This window comes from Aspergillus brunneoviolaceus, assembly GCF_003184695.1.
Source record: "Aspergillus brunneoviolaceus CBS 621.78 unplaced genomic scaffold BO95scaffold_9, whole genome shotgun sequence".
Classification (NCBI taxonomy): domain Eukaryota; kingdom Fungi; phylum Ascomycota; class Eurotiomycetes; order Eurotiales; family Aspergillaceae; genus Aspergillus; species Aspergillus brunneoviolaceus.
This window is the reverse complement of record NW_020290739.1, coordinates 66,914-84,019: the sequence shown is the minus strand read 5'-3', so window position 1 is coordinate 84,019 and position 17,106 is coordinate 66,914. Positions and strand designations below refer to the sequence as shown.

The following is a 17,106-nucleotide window of genomic DNA, read 5'->3' as shown; positions in this document are numbered from 1 at the left end:
GGGGGGGTTCGGACTTCGGGCGTCAAGGATTAACTTAATGATAAGAGCGCATGCAGTAAGGTCTCGTGACAGACCGTCTGTTCGGAACGAACAGGAATCCGAGAGAAGAAGAAGAAGAAGAAGAAGCCTAAGCCAGACAAAGTGTGCAGCCGATCCACAGCCACAGCAAGTGACTAGTAGTCTAAGGCATTCAAATGTTCAAATGAGAGAGGGAAGGGGATAGGAAAGGGAGTAATCAATGATGGGGGAGTTTAAGCCACAGGGAGAGAGAGAGAGGGATAACTACTACGTAGGTAAATCATAAGGTGGAGATGCCGTAACTTCGAAGGTCTGGTTCGGGTCCCACCCGGTGTTTCGCCGCGGGGCAATCAACTAAAGGCGGTCACAACACTGTTTTGATGATTACCTCCGGTAGTTAGTTGCTTTGCTACTTAAGTTTGCTTTCTCACTTTTCTTTTCATCTACTCTGTTACATGTACAGTACTTTTCTCTTCTACTCTCCCACAGGCATCGTGATCAGACGACAGATGGTGGCTGTGGGTACGCTCGTGTTCAAATGTAAGAAGGCCATCGAAACAACTTGGAACCAAATGCACATGGCCTGATTCTGCCAAGGAAACTGTCCCTCCCTTATCGCTATATCTTTCTGGCAGATCTGCCTCTAACTAACCCAATCATGGATGGGCCGGACAATGGTGTATAAGGTACTACTATGTTCAAGTATACTCAATAGGTAATCCAGCAGTATTATCACACAAGCCCATCCTCCAAATTTCGCTCACTATAGTTAAACTCAGCTATTACCGAAGATCCCGTACATGGAAGGGAAAATGAGGAAGGACTCCAAGATATACAAGATGCGACCCACATGCTTGCAAGGAACAGGTCATGACCTAAATCAGGGCCGTCGGCTAGCACAATTTCACCAATACTGCTCGCAATGTAAGCTCGCGACTGGATGGAAGGGCAGAAATCCGGGACGCATGTAGAAAAAAAAAGGTGGCGAGGAAAGCAGAAAAACGCTAACCAGCAGATTGCCGTAAGATACTGATGCATATGTGAGGAGACCCAAGCGTATATCACAAACTCCGACGCATGATGATTTTGGAAGGTAACAGAGAATAAGAAAGAGATTCGTGAAAGGGGGAGCAGGAGGTGCAGAGGATAGGGCAAATAGACTGCTCCCAATTCTCGCTTTAGTGGTCTCCCTCGTGGTGGTGTGCTTCAGTCACCAGTTCCGCAGCACTGCCTGCAAATGATGGCTCATCCGGGCTGGCTTCATGGATGTTATCCTGTGTACGAAACTGGGCAACATAGCCCATGCTAGATGGACGCTCGATACGCAGGTTCTCCGAGTTCCCATGCCGACGGCTGGACGTAGTTGAAGCGGTTGTCGAGGCAATTGAGAGGTTACGATCTCGTGAGGGAGAACTGACTGCACTGAACGGCAACCGGCCAGTCACGGAAGCTGAGGGGTGAAGGTGATTGTGAGAGTGAGCATTAGGACTTTCTTCAGGTTGATTGGAAGGGGCCGTTTCTTCCGAGGCGACAACAGGAAGAAGTTCACCCGACACTGGCGCCTCTTCCGCTGAGGGGCCGGTAGTAGCGCCTTCTTGCTGAGTAATCTGTCGCTCGGTCGATGGTGGTTGAGAGCTAGAGTGAGAGCCTACACGACTAGGGAGCTCGATAGCACCCCCTGTATCAACGTTCGGTAGGGTGATTGCGATCTCTGGAGTCCGTTCATGGGGCTCGCCTTCGGAATCATCGTAGTCCCGGTCACTATCCGAATCTTGACGGGCATGGTTTGCGGCCTCCGGGTCCTCGGGTTCATCGGTATAGGGTTCATGGAAATCCTCGCCCTCTGGGAATAGACCCGGCGGTGGTGCCCTAGCACTCCGGACAACTTCAAAGCCTTTTCCTTTCTCCTTGGTCTTCCCTCTGAACAGGTTTCGGAAGAAGCCAGTCGCGGATGAAACAGGGCCCGTAGGGTCAGCGGGGCCTGTCTTCAATTTGCGTGTGCCCGACTGTGATAGCGGAGGGCCCCTCACTCGGTAATAGAAATCAACCTCTCGTACTGCATAGTCTGTTCTAGACTGACGAGGATCCTCCAAGTCAAGATCGTCCTTGGGTGCTGGAAGGTACGCAGGAACAGGGGTATTCCTTCCAGAGATAGACGGGCCTTCCATAATATCGTCATCCACATCTCCATAGCTCGCCGCTCGTTTTCTTGCGCGGGACTTCTCCCTTGATACACCTATCTCGATGATCTTCTTGCGAGGCCTAGGCGGTCGGTAGTAAGGGTCATGGGGATGCACAGCGAAGACAGGCCCGCTTTTGGGCGAATTGCTGCCCGTCGTCTGATAGCCTGGTCCAGCAAATCCACCGGGCGTTGATGGCGTGAAGAAACCGCTGCTGTTGGCACGACTGTGAGTTCCACCCTGTGCGCTCCCTGACTCAAAGAAGGCACTCGCGCGGCCTTCGCTCGCACCCGCCCGATGCAGAAGCATAGCAGAGCTTCCTGAAAGACTCCGAGGTCTGGATCCATCGAATTGGGAAGAGAGGCGGTCATCGGTATGTGCCAACATCGCAGCCTCAGATCCCATGCTCTGGCGTGTACCGACACTTTGTCGGGGCACACGACGTGACAGCTGTCGCATACCGAATACTTTGACCAGACCACCACGTGTCACCCCACCTTCATTGCCTCCCGCTCCGGCAAGTCGTGCGATAACCTCAATCAAGGTCTGAAGAGCATTGAGGAAGAAGCCGAACACAAGCACTAGAGCGTGCAGAAAAAGGATAATGTATCCGATCCAGCCCCGTGCAGCCTGCGAAACACCTAGTGAGGGGACGAAAACAATGCTGAGTAATATTGTGAGAAAACGGATGATGGAGAAGCAGGCATGGTAGAGGTTCATGGAAGTGGGTGATGCGAATGGTCGGAACGCCACCAAGGTCAGTAGTGAGACCACCTCGCAGATGGCGAGAAGCACAATTTGAGCGATTCCTGACGGCTGCAGCGCTCCAATAGCGATACCGCGGGCGAATGAAAGGAAGATCGGAACCAGAGCGAAGGCGGCCGCGTCGTCGCAGAAAGTGTTGTACAATGGGCCATACAGGAGGACCGTCGATAGGTCATCAAACAGGTACGATTTCGGGCGCGTAGTCGCGATCAAGCGAGTGGTCCAAATGGAGAAGGATGCCAGAATCAAGATCACTACCACCGCTAATGCAACACAGTAGGCCGGAGACTGGCCGGCAATCACGAGCTGGAAGAACGAAAAAGACATGAGTGGCAGCAGCAAATAGTTGAACACGATCCGGATGACGTTCCCAATGGTGAAGGGCATGTTCTTGGACCGAAGGTCTTCCTCCGGCACGTGGGCAATCGTACGATAGAGCGTGCGAAGCCCGAAGGCTACTTGGATCAGGACTGTGATTGAGACGACAATCACAAGCATCCAGACCATCAATCCAGGCCAGATGTCGCGTGATGTTGGCAATCCCACATATTGATTCAACCTGTCCAAGCCGTAGGTAGCATTGACAGTATAGACGCCATCAGCTACAGGATTCCGCTCATTTCCGGGGTCCAAGAGGCTTTGATTGAACATAAGGGCCGACCAGGCGACTTGACTAACCACAGGTTGGTAGTATCCAGGGTAGTCCAATGACAAGGCTCCAGTAAGCACGGCGAACTGTATGTAGTTGAGACAATCCCCAAAGCCCGGGGTCACTAGACGAAGGACATCCTCGTCGCGTCCATAGTTGCTGGTCCAGTGAAACGGGTCGGTGGTTCCCCATGGGCTGTAAATCGCTGCAGTGACAGTAGCAATCCCGACCAGCAAGAGAATGACCAACGGGATATATGTGATTGTGTTTCGAAGAGATGTTCCAAGGTCAGGGGTGATATCCACACTGATACAACCGATCCGTGTGGCAGCAGCATCGGCAGACTTGATTGTCAGGCGTGCTGACAAGGTCGAGAAATGGTACGCGGATTGCATGTCATGTTGGACCGAAAAAGCTCGCAGGGCCGAAAGATCGCTCCTATTCCAGTCAACACGGATTAGCTGTGGTCAGGAGATTGAAGGTAGAGAACTCACGCATTGGTGTAGAACACGGGGCCCAACGGACAGTCCCCCTGAGTGACAGAGTCACAGAATTTCGATGCATGATTATATGGATTCCAACTGAGCACGTTGATCTCCGACAAAAGAGTGCTTAGTTTATTGCTTGCAGCATCGTAATCCACGATCTTCCCCACCGTATCATTCGGATTGGACCAGTCGGGACTATCCGGGCTTGGATATGTTTCCCCATTGGCTGTACCAGAGACGTTCCCATAGACCGTGATATTGAGGGGATTGAGAGAGTCATGCATATCGAAAGCGACCGACACGTCAAGCGGGACGAACTGGAGTTGTTTCGGATTGGATTGAATGACAGCAGCATTCAGGCAATTGTCGAAATTCAACAACGCGGCGTAGCTCGGCGATAAACACGACATCCACAACACTAGTACTATCCAGCTCACTCCGGCAAACAGTGTCCGATTGTTGCGCCATCGCGGTCGCAGTCGCCCAAGGCGCTGCGATCTTCGGGTTTGTAATCCAGATTCTTTGGTTTTAGGGACCTCAACTCCATCTTGGCGTGGGACCACCATGGTAAAGGGAATATCGATTCGTCTTGCGCCGCGTCCTGGACTCATTTCGGCCACTCTGTGTAACTGGGATGACCTCCTCGGGGAGGTCAGCCCCCTCGTAGACGGTTCAATCCACGTTGTCCTAGCAGCGTCTTTGCCTCGTCGATCAAACCACAAGATTTATCCGGTAAGACTGGTAGCCGCGCGAACCTTCCCGAGCTCTTAAAAACAATGCAACGATGAATGGGGTGGTGGACCAGGGGGTGTCGAAACGCTGAATGCGGAATACGTAGATGAAGTGGGCGCAAGGAAAGCGAATGAGACAGAAGTCGAAAAGGAGAAGTTGATTACTCCTCTATCTCCCCCAAAATGGCGATGTAGGGGATGCGCACCATAACTTCGGGGGTTCGGGGGGGGTGGGTGGGAGGGATGTGGATGGCGGGGAAGGGGAATGGACTATCGCAAGGTCGGGAGAGCTTAAGCTGTCAACACGAGGAGGAGGAGGAGTCGGTCGCAATGATGACAGTTAATGAGAAAAGGGGCGGGGAAGATAGGTCTGATGTCAGTAAGGCTTGAAGCTGGAACAGCACAGCCGTGACGAGGAGAAGGGGAAGAAAAAATAGAGAGAAGAGTAGGAAAAGATTAGCATGGTTAGGGAATGCGAAGTCCTCCCCCCTCTCAGTCTCTCAGTCTCTCTCTCTCTCTCTTTCGCTCACTTGCTCTCCAGTCTCACCAAGGCCAGGCCAGATCCAGCCAGCCCAGACAGTCAGACACTAGTCAGTCGAATCAGTCAGTAAGTCTCAGTCTCAGTCACTGTCATGGCCTGTCAGTGCCAGCTCGGGAATGGAGGGCAAGAAGAGCAGCATTAGCCAGCATTAGCCAGCACTTCAGTTTCAGTTGGTTGTGGTGCTGCTGACTGCGCCCTGTTTGCTCACTTTGCTGCGCAAAAACAGTTGACTGATTGGGGCGGGCGGCGGGGACTGGGTTTTTTTTTAGCGTCTTTTCCAAGATTAGAAGCCACTCCCCGACCACACTCCCCTAAGAGAAAGAGAAGAAAGAAACTCAAAAGAACAAGGCCCGTATAAAACTTGCTTAGACAACCAGACAGAACATCCATGGTGGATAAGCATCCACTCCTCTGGTCTTGGAAGAGAGAAAAATCCCTGGTGTTGTCTCAGCCATGCTACCACTTTTACGGGTTACGAGCCCTTCCTTGTGCTTTGTTGAGAATCGGTTTTCTATCCCACTCACTGCACGCAGTAAGTAACTACTCCGTATTTTGTGGGAGTAGAGAATTGTTGCACAACGATCAAATCAAGTGCGCCACCAATACGCTTACATCTTGTTCCGGATTCCGATGCAGTAGATGATCTAGATGATCTTAGCAGGAACGGAGGACTATTAATCGTCATAGGTGTTTCGTGGCGCCTCGTTTGCGCCATGCAATGGAATATATATCTTTCCGGTACAGTACAGCTCAATCGAGACTACCGTATTCAGACAGCACGATGTGTATGCTGTACTCCGCGACATCAAGCAGTTCATTGTGAAGAAAGGACCACCGAACTCGCCTGGTGAGCTCTTCTGGGGAAATGGTCTATGATTGGTCCATCCAATGATCATGCTAGTATTGAGCGACTAGACTACAGTACGGAGTACTACTCCGTACTGTAGCCCTAGATATCCTCCATGAGTCCACGATAGTGATGACAGGTGGGGACTGGCCATTCAGCTCCAAGGCTTTTGGCGGCCAAAACATCCTGTAGTTGTGCCAAAAGTTACCGGCCGCCATGCTAGCTTAAAATCATTGTTCAGATCGACTCCGACTGCTTCTATGGTCTAGTGTAGATACAATCATAGTTAAACGAGCTACCCTATGATTTCAACAAAAAATCACATGGTGCAAGATACGAGGGCTCATCGTGCATGAAGAACGGCGCTCTCGCCGTCTTTTAGGAAGCTAAGCAGGTGGTAACTAACTAGCGGCCAATTCACCGCTGGTTTGCAGCCCCATTCCTTTGGACCATAAGTTGAGAGAGAGAGATGTCACTGAGACAACAGTCCAATTTCATCCAGAGACACACTCCCTAAAACAGGAAAGTCCCGATGCTCGACCAACTACTCGTTAAGCTGAACCGGGTCAATAGGGGCGGGCAGAAGGATGTTTAAGGAGAAACAGGAGGGGAGGTGGAAAACAATGCAGCTGCCTAGTCGTGCTAACTCGGACACGAACCCAGCGTCCATTGTGTTGTTATGATTGTGATCCAAAAGTCCCTACTCAGACTCCCAAAGTCTTCATCTGCACGATGAGGAAAGCTTAGCATTAAATCGTCGCCGGGCAGCGGTACCACGTCGCACTTGTGCTGGACATTCTGTCCTACATTCTTCTCCCACTTGAACAGCTATGTATGCTTGTCTATCCGAAGCTCGGTCGACAGAGGGTTATTCGGCATGGAATGCAGGACCAGAAAGAAGAAGCCTGTGGAGACAAGTAACATCCCATCATTGACTAGGAATCTTTGTCATGCAGACGATGGGACTTTGCAGCAGCATGCGGGAAAATACTGCTCCGTTGAACTTCAATTTGATCTGCCGACAGCTAGGTTACTGTCCCTGCCACACTTAGACATAACAGCACTGGGGCATATCGTGCTGGAACACAATATTGTACGCTGCATAAGGGCGAGAATTGGACAAAAGACACTTGCCTACGTACTCCGTGCTATACGCTGGCATGAGGGACATTGGCCGCCGGCGGAGATGAAAGAGGAAAGCCGGCATGCAAGCAGTCTCCCTTCCGGTCCTGACCCAGGCAGCTAACCGACTGTCATTCCCATTCGAATTGACTGCGTTTCTAGAAGCCTGCGACCAATTCGAAGTCTGTGGCCTGAACGGATACAATGCACTGAATGATAGCTCTGTTCGTGGCTAGTCCTGTCTCACTGCTGGAATTTGTTCGCCAGAGCTTGGGCTCGCAGTGTCAATGGCATGACGCGTAGAGTCAGGAAGGTTGGTTTGTCAACTGCGGTCCGAAGAACCCGGGGCCATCGAGAATCAGTCACTCACAGACATGGGGACGGACGGAAACTGAGAGACCTACTTCTTATGGTCACTGAAGTAGTTGCTTGCGATCTCCTAGCAGCTGAAGCTCTGTGGTTGAGAGAGTTCAACGCTCATGTCTGCCATGACTTACAATACGTGCCTGCCCATAAGACGCATCTAGACGGAGCAAATAACCACAAGACAGGGGGACTTCTGTGCAAGGTTACATTCCTGAGGTGCCTAAGTATGGGCCAGAGTATGCCCGTCTTCAAGAGACTGGAGATTCGGTCTGTGATCCATGATCTATGAAGTGTTTCAAGTACAGTACATGGTTGTTGTGCGATCCATCAGCGATGGCTTTATCACTTTTCTTGGTCGATCACCATCACCCAGCAACGACAGCCATCATTTGAGATGATCTGCCGAGCAAACGCGGGAAATGATTGACAGCAAACAAGAGCATCCCAGGAACCCTTGCTGATGGTCTCGTGCCGTTGCGCCCAATGCAATGGGAGATTGCTGGACGACTGGCAATGGATTGAGGAAATCCGAGCAGGATTGCGACTAAATTAATTAGTGCGGTCTGAGGACACACTCATGTACGAGTAAAGATGTTCTTGTAAGCTGGTGCATAAACATCTGCGACTTTCAGCAATTGATGAGGTTGTTCAGTGGCTTTGCCGATCGCCATGACTCGTAGGGGACTGTATTGATTGTAGGGTAGCTAGCCCTTTGTAGTGGCATTGAGTCGCATTGACCCTGGGATAGAGACCACCACTATCCTAGGTTTTATTGAGGTGATCATTTCTCTCGAGAGTTCTACCAGGTAAGGGGAGGCAAACATAGTATTGATGCCTGGATGGTAAAATGGAGGAACCATCACCATAATTACCTATCCCCGGTCGCCCCCCTCGCAGTGGCAGCCAGGCATTCCCAGGGAATAATGGTAATAACAATCCTCTACATGGATGGGCGGGAGTGCAAGGTTTCAATGAGCGACCCACCCAGAGCCAGACTATGACCATATAAGGCAAAGAGCGGTTTCAAGATTTCAGGCTGGGATCAGCCAACGGATGGAATGCATAGCTTTGTGGGGCGGGGGGAGAAAAGCCAACTAAACAGCCCACCAACCCGTCATGGATTGGCCCTCAGCCTTTCTAATCGGTTCCTCTGATAACAGGGGGGGCAGTTGATGCTGATTCGATTTGATTCAACCCCGTCTCACCCCCCAAGTCCACGTCAGTTTCAACCTGCGGCGGCCAGTTAATTAGTCTATTTCCCTAGATAAGTGGAGATGATGGTCATTTACGGAGACTGACCCGGCTCCTATCCGCCGCATACGTGTCCAGCGTCGTGGTCGTGGTCGTGGTCGTGGTCATTGTCGTCGCGTGTCATTTGCGATTGAGGATCATCTTCCAGCTTTTCCAGGTTCTTTTGTCTATTGCCTACGGAGTATGTCGACAGGTCGAAGGGAAGGGGCTGTCGAAAGGATTGCCGCCCGAAGAAGGAAGCGCTTGTTAGCTTGGAGCGAGTCAATGAGCGCAGCATTCAGCGAACCCCTCCCCCATACCGGGAACATTACCGAAGCATAACAGACGAAAATGATCAACTTATCCGAATGAGGTACAGTATGTAGTACGGAGTAACTTACTCTGTAAGGTGATAGAATATATATGGACCTCCCGTTATGGCCGTGCTGGTTATCACCACGTGATTGACATGCTTATGGCCCGGAAAAATGGGGGAGGGGGCGCTGCTCAAGGTTGTCGGCTAAGTTAAACATGCCTATACTTACTTAGTGGAGTAAAATACTCAGTCAAGTGCCTCCTACCGAAACCACTATGGGTATTAATAGATTCATGGGATATCCTGTACATCGTAGTAGCTTGATGCGTGAGACCAGCAGATGGTAAGACATCAGGCCGATTTGTCTGCACGTGAGCATTGACTTGAGAAGTTTGCCGGGACGCTGGTTGTCGTGGCTCGAGGTTTAGTCAGTTGTGGTTAGATAATAAGCGCAATCAGTAGAAAATACTCAAAGGGTTAGTTACTCCATGGTGTACTCCGTACTGTACACATACTAGAGTGATCATTCTCGTAGTGGTAAGTTAGTGGACATTTGCAGGGGCCGGAGAATGGCCCTTTGGTAGTCAAGTACAGTACCTAGTAGTGACTTAGATTGGTACCTTCAGGCCTAGTACAGTAGTACCTACCGTAGTACTCAGTGACTTTAGTACTGAATACGTGGTAAAACTGCCTTAGGAACTCTTCTGGGCTTTCCCCTCCAAACCCAAATCTAATCCCTCGGTCGCAAGTGAGACTTAATACCACGGGTTCAACCGTCCCCATTGTTTTGTGCCCACATGTTCTTTTCCCTGGTGCTGTTTATGAATTCCCTCTAATCTCTCGGTCTTTCTACTCTCCCCCCTTTCTCTCTTCCTATTGCGCTGTTACTCTTTCCACTCTTCTTCTTCTTCTTCTTCTTCTTCTTCGTCTTCTTCCTTTTTCTTCCCCTCCTCCTTCCTTACGTGCACCAAGTGTTTCTTTCCCAAATAAGTCGCAAGCAGCTGCTGGACCAGCGCTTGGCAATCTCTCCCTTTCTAGAGTTCTTATCATCTGTACAATACAGCCGACGGCGCATCGAGCAACTGTAAGGCGCCTGAATTCGTCTGCACAAGCGTTGTCCGGCAATATAACTAGCCTCCTAATGTAGGTCATTGCCTATTTCCTGCTACAATATTTCTTTTGGCTCGTTTGCACCCCTCTCACCCCCTGAGCATTGCTTGATAACCTCATCTCCCCTTGGTTCTATGGTCTCCGTTCTGAATGGTGGTTTAATTGGTCTTGGTAGATCGCTTGTCCGCGTCTCCACATCGGTCAACGAAGGCAATCGCGCTTGATTCCCCTCATTTGCAGGGAATCCTCTGGTCGCAATTCGAATCCTTGACTTTAGCACTGGTTGACTTCAATTCTTCACTGCTGCTTTTGGATCTCGTCCAGCAGCGCATAACAAACAACTCCGTGAAACCGACGTCTTGAGCTTGCCCGCCGACCCCCTCTCGCTCTCATAGAGTCACTATTTCATCCGGTATACTCTGTCCTCGGCTACCTTGCAATCGACTCCAAAGCTTCATCCAAAGTCCCTCCTGTCGATCAAGCCTCTGTCCAACCTCCGAGCAGCGCACGAGCACTTGCAATCGAAGATTAGGTGGGGAAACACGGACTGGCATCAATTGGCAATGCTGTATAGCAACTCATAGCAAATCGAAGGAATATACCCACAGGAGAACTGGCCAGAATGTCCACAGAGGACCCTTTTGCTTTCCTCGGCGAGGAACAGAAACAGACACACGGCAAGAAGCCGCATTGGAGGGAGAAATTGTTTTCCAAGGACAAGAAAGCCAGAGGATCTACAGACCAACAGATTGAGGCATTCTTGGGACCTACTCGCTCCAAGTCTCTGTCCTACGGTGCAACAACCACTCAGCGCGAACTGCGGCCGCTGCGTCCGGATGCTGCCAGTCGCTGGCCCTCTGCCCAGGATGTGCTCAATGCCTCGTCCTCAATCACCGCTGCCCATGATGTTACTCCAGTAGCGGACTTCACAAAGCCTCCATACAAGAGTCGTCCTCGAAAAGGAGTGAAGGTGAGGTTTGCCGATCGGAAGCCCGAAGTCATCGGAGAAGGAGGAGACGAGGTAGAGGTTCCAACAATGGAAATATCTTTGTGTCGAAACAGGGCTCAAAGCCTGGAATCAACCGAGTCAGACAGCCAGTCCGAGCCGGAAGGGCCTCCTCAATTGCGTCTCGACACCTCATTCGGAGGAAATGATGCGCCTACGCCCCGTGAAAAAAGCCGCGAACATCCTAAGGCACTGGCACTTGGAACGAGAGCAGAGGACTGGAAACCTCTTCTCCTCCATAATGCCCAGGATGCGGATTTCTTGATGACCCTGAGTCTGGGAGAAAGAGGCTCCCGTCTGTCATTTAGAGCCTCCCCAGAGTCGAATTCGTTTGCGCAACGCGTTCGGGCGAAGATGCAAGCTGAGGAGGGTCTTGCTTTGCAACATCGACTCTCGGATCCTATGTCGCCCGGCGATGAGAACGAAACTCAACCTCCGGCTCTAAGAGTTCCGGATAGCCCTAGTTCGACTTACGAGACTCCGCCGATTTCTGAGACAGAGCCAACCCCTCCGGAAAACCCATTCAAGGACTCTCCGAGTCCTCCCTCGGTCACCCGGTCTGTGGCGTCGGAGAGACCTGTTCTTTCTCCGGTTCTGTCAACAAGTAGCAACATGCAGACTCTTTCCTCTCCGATTCGCCAGCCGAATCCTAACCTACCCGTTCCAGAAGTTGCAAGCCGACCGTCTAGTAGAGATGCGCGAGAACCCTCTCGCAGTCCACAGCCGCCGAAGTTCTCTCTGAAGTCTATTGCCAATCAGCTAGGTGACACTGCTTTCGCAGACTTGAAGGGGTATGTGGTACAATTCCGGGACCCAATTGAGATTGCCGCCGAAAGTGCAAAGCCACTTGTTGGAACCCCACTCTCAGAATGGATGAGGGCAGCCTTGTGGTGGTTTTTGCGTGGAAAAAAGAGACTAGAAGCCTATGCGCGATCGCGCCCTTCGAGTTCGAGTTCTGGTGTCCGGTCACCCCAGACTCGACCCGCAGAGAGCGCGAAGCAAGCGGTCGTTGATCTCGCCAAGGCATTGTGGATTACCGAGAATATCGTCCCTCAACATGAGGAGCTGGCTCGATACGGTTCAATGAGCGTGGATGCTTTGCTTGCTGTGGCAAGTACGACTGGCAACAAGGAGCTGGCAGATCTTCTAAGCCTGAGTCAAACCATATCGAATCACTTGCGGTCGTTGGCGATGTCTATCAAGAGGAACAATATTCTGATGACTCTGGCGCAGGAACGTTCTCCGAGTGACATTGACAGCACCGTCTGGGTTCAGTATCCTGCTTTTGCGCCCGATGTTGCTGCGATTTTATCGGGGACGGCGACGAAATCTCTCCTAGTTGACACCTCTGGGAAAGCACACAGCTTCGTGCAGATGATGCCACTTGGCGATACAAACCGCTATTTCAGCTATGGAAGCATGTTTGTCGACGTCTGTATCACATCGAGCGACGATGATGACAAGCAACATCCTGTACCATGCGCTTTGTCCATCATCCGGGATAGGGCTGACTGGTACGTTTTTGCGGCCATAACTAGCCAGAGCGATCTGGTCAATATCGTGATACAATCCGATAAGAAGAACGGTCCTACGTGGGAAAGTGTTAATTGGCACGTCCGGTCACACTCAATGCGCGTTAAGCTTCCCCGCGGCTTTGAGTTACATGTTCAATTCCAGGAAGAGGATTTTAAGAACATCTGGAACATTGTTCAGTACACCTCCAAGACCGAAGCGAGTCTCAAGCCAGAGAAAAACGAGACATTAATTTACGAGAATACCCTCAAGACTTTCCGCTACATTGACTCTGTAACTCCCAAAGCCTTCCCTTCCGAGCCTGTGGAAAGATGTCGCATACGCCTCTTCGAGAGAACTGTGCCGTTGACTGAGGGCACAGGCCAGCGTATGCAGCACCAGGGCTTCCGGATAGCGATACTTACCAGTCCGAAAATCAAGACTCTGAGCAGTGTGCGTCACATTCTCGGAAGTGGCGCCCCTATAGTCTTTGGCCTTCTCCGTGGTGACGATGGGGCACCTGCTCTTCTTCTGAAAGTCAAGGAGGATGGTAGAACCAGGTCTATGCTGATGGCATTCGAAGAGCTCGAAGAGCGAACAATGTTGCATTCTCTCCTGTTGGGAATTCTTCCGCAGGAACGGGAAGCCAAATCATCGGATATCTCTATTCGGGCCTTTACACTTGAGCAGCCCGCGGATCGAGCTGCGGGAAAACCCGCTAAGGAACATATCCAATTCCCCGCTGGCACGATCTCGATCATAGATGAGCAGTATACACGACCGGATCATGGTTATGGCCCTACCGTTCTTTCGGAGCATTTGCGTGCGTTCATCGCGACGGAATGGGGTTCGGTTACGGACCGTCTCAATCTTGGTACGTATGTGGTTTTGATGAACTGGTAACATGGCTGACGTATTGCAGGCCCTGGTGAGTTGAAGCTTGGCCTTGATGTCAACAATCGAACAGGTCTTAGCCTATATCGACCAGGCCAGAAAGATCTTACTGTTTCCGTTGCGGAGAACATGGTCATTCCCGAGATGCCTGATAAACTGACCGACTCTCTCTCCAAAATTATGGCAAACCCGACGATTCGACGCTTCGACTTTGCAACCGTGCAAGGTACGGTCCCTACACTCCTGGCAGCATGAAGACCAATTGATTGTCGTTTTAGATCTCCACACATTTCAACAGGCCGTGACAGGGTTCAGGGTGCTTTTTGATAGGTAGATTCCCAGAGAGCCTTTCTCTCCCTTTTCCTCCGATGCTGACGGAATAACAGTGTGGCCTCATCATTCGCCATCTCACGGCGTCGTATGGTGGTTCCCATCACCAAGAAATGGGAATCGAGCCTCGCCCGGGTCCAGGTCATCCGTCGGGACAGAGTCGTGCAACTTGTGGCTTTCCTGAGCGATTTCCAGTATGGCAGATGCATGAACTTCGTTCTCAAGGGCACAGACACTCTCGAGCCGTTCGGCAAATCCGGCAAATTCGGCGTCCGCATTGTCGATGCCAAGTTTGCGTTGCCGAAATCCGACGACGATCCTGCCTCCAACTTTGTCTCTCTGGATACACCGGATTACCCAATGGAGCATGACGATATCTCGATTGCCTTCGACTCTGAAGCAGGTATGTATTCGATCTTTCACTTCAAACGTTTGTCCTCTGTCTAGGTATCTAATTCGCCGGGGTGGTGTTGTATAGACCGGACCAATTTCCAATCCGCTGTTCCAGGCTCCGTCCGTGAACCATCCCGGATGGGCTCGCTTCGCCGATAATCCATACGCCCGACAGTTCTTCCCCACTCAGACCCGAGACAACTCCTTTCGTTTCCAACCTCTTATCTGGTGTCGGAACCGCGTAAACTCACGCCATCCCAGCTCCACCCCGCATCAGTCACGTGCCGACTCACCGCCATGGAGAAGCTCTTTTCCTTCCCCCACTTTTGTTTCAAGTCACCGGAAGGGCGTGCCGCAATCCCCGGCTTTGACCTGCCCCCCTCTCTTCCCCAAACCGCCCTTTTCATCCATATTCCCTATTATCAAATAAGCTCCTGTGTGACATAGCACATACTCCTCTGCTAGGGCTGTTATTGCTACTTTCTCGTGGAAAGAAAAGTACAAGATGGCTCCTGCAAATCGAGAAATGGGAACTTCCACGCGCTCACTCCATGCGGATGATGCGCTAAATGTGGTTTCAGACGTTGCTCCTCCAATTCACGTTGCCACTACTTTTCGGTACTCCGATAACCCTGACGATCTTGTGCCCTTCGCAGACCTTTCAGGCGACGTATGTCTCGAGCTACCCGTATGAAGTTCTCTGGGCGCTTCTAACAGTCATGCCGCAATATAGAATGAGCGGGACAAAACAGCACACATATACTCGAGATTGTCGGCTCCCAGTTCTACGCGCTTTGAAGCCATTCTCTCATCCCTTCTCAATGGCGAGGCCATCAGCTACTCTTCCGGGTTGTCAGCCCTGCATGCTGCCCTAACGCTGCTCAACCCTCGCCGTATCGCGATCGGAAATGGCTACCATGGGTGTCACGGTGTGATCGCACTTTTCAGCCGCGTAACTGGACTTCAGAAGCTGGACCTCGACTGTCCCGCGGAGCAATTAGAAGCAGGTGATGTAATCCACTTGGAAACACCGGTGAATCCAGAGGGAACCGCATTCAATATCGAAGCATACGCCAAGAAGGCGCACTCGCGAGGGGCGTACCTTATTGTCGACGCTACGTTTGCACCTCCGTTCCTCCAAGATCCGTTCAAGTGGGGCGCCGATCTGGTCTTGCATTCGGGGTCCAAATATTTTGGGGGCCACAGCGATGTTCTATGCGGTGTGCTTGCCACTCAGCGCGAGGACTGGGCTAAGCAGCTACTTCAGGATCGGATCTTCCTGGGCAGCGTTATGGGGAATATGGAGAGCTGGCTGGGTGTGAGGAGCTTGCGGACTCTCGAAGTGCGGGTTCAGCGCCAGAGCGAGAACGCGACCAAGCTTGTTTCGTGGCTACACCAAGCGCTTTCCGACCAGAACCCTGCTTCTAGTAGCGACGAGGCTTTGGTTCAGGCAGCTCTTGACAGTGTGCTTCACGCGAGTCTGCAGAAGGAAGATGAGTCGTGGTTGTTGAAGCAGATGCCTAATGGATTTGGACCTGTCTTTTCGATCATCACGAAGACGGAAGATTACGCTCGCAAACTCCCTAGCAAGCTTGCCTTCTTCCAACATGCTACTAGCCTTGGAGGAGTTGAAACGCTTGTTGAATGGCGGACTATGTCGGATACCACGGTCGATCGCCGGTTGCTGCGGATTAGTGTTGGTTTGGAGAATTGGGAGGATCTTCGCCAGGACTTGGTGACTGCATTCAAAGCTTTAACCGAGAGCAACTAGATTATGCGATAAGAATAGAAAGTAATTACTACAATCAGTATTTGTGTGTAAGGAATAAGGGTGCGCAATGCGTACTGTGTAGTGAGCGGGGCTGCTTATCGCCGCCTCCTTTGCCGCGGATCTTCTCTTATCTCTCTACAATTAAGTTGCATAAGTTATTAATCTGACAACCTCACCTCCGAACCGCGCAAACAAGACGACTCAACCCTAACAGCTCCTCACCCGAGTCAAGTCAACCACCTCCTTCTTCTCTCCAGCCAGGTGTCTCTCTCTCTCTCTCTCTCTCTCTCTCTCCATCTCTCAAGATTAAACACAACCTCACACCTACCCATCCATCCACCATACACACATATCGAGATAAAAGCCAACGAGAAGAAAACCAATCAACCCACTAGCAACAATGTCAACCTTCCAGATCCATTACTTCTCCACGGCCACCAGCTACACCGGCAAGCAGATGGAGCGCCTGCCCGCGCCCCTACCCCTCGACCAACTATTCCCGCTCCTGGAGGCGCGGTACCCTGGCATCACGGCGGCAGTACTCCGCAGCTGCGGCGTCAGCGTGCGCGAGGAGTACGTCGATGTCGAGGGCGAGGATGCGCGCACGGTGGTCATTGGGGCCGGTGATGAGGTCGCGGTCATTCCGCCGGTTAGTTCGGGGTGAATTTTGGTGTAAGTATGTTCTGAGACCGAGTTCTTTGGGTTGGGGTCAGGGTGTGGATTGGGGGGTAAACTTATGGCTGATTATATTGTGGTTCTAGTTTTGGTTGGACTATGTTATTTGTTTTTTTTTTGGTGCTGAGCTGGTATAGTATATATGATTCCGGGGAGGGTGGG

The 17,106-nt window shown here is 51.4% G+C and overlaps 2 protein-coding genes across 2 annotated transcripts; one reads left to right on the top strand and one right to left on the bottom strand.

The window, feature by feature from the left end:
• Positions 1–1,196: 1,196 nt before the first annotated feature.
• Positions 1,197–4,666, bottom strand: BO95DRAFT_354674 (uncharacterized protein; the record flags this gene model as incomplete). The annotated part of the gene is made up of 2 exons (XM_025582220.1): positions 1,197–4,050; positions 4,107–4,666. 2 exons carry the CDS (start codon positions 4,664–4,666, stop codon positions 1,197–1,199), a joined length of 3,414 nt encoding a protein of 1,137 aa, XP_025445935.1.
• A 6,319-nt stretch (positions 4,667–10,985) lies between these two features.
• On the top strand, positions 10,986–16,933 carry BO95DRAFT_354487 (uncharacterized protein; the record flags this gene model as incomplete). The annotated part of the gene is made up of 7 exons (XM_025582215.1): positions 10,986–13,755; positions 13,804–14,001; positions 14,054–14,105; positions 14,162–14,508; positions 15,023–15,168; positions 15,238–16,233; positions 16,634–16,933. 7 exons carry the CDS (start codon positions 10,986–10,988, stop codon positions 16,931–16,933), a joined length of 4,809 nt encoding a protein of 1,602 aa, XP_025445934.1.
• Positions 16,934–17,106: the final 173 nt, after the last annotated feature.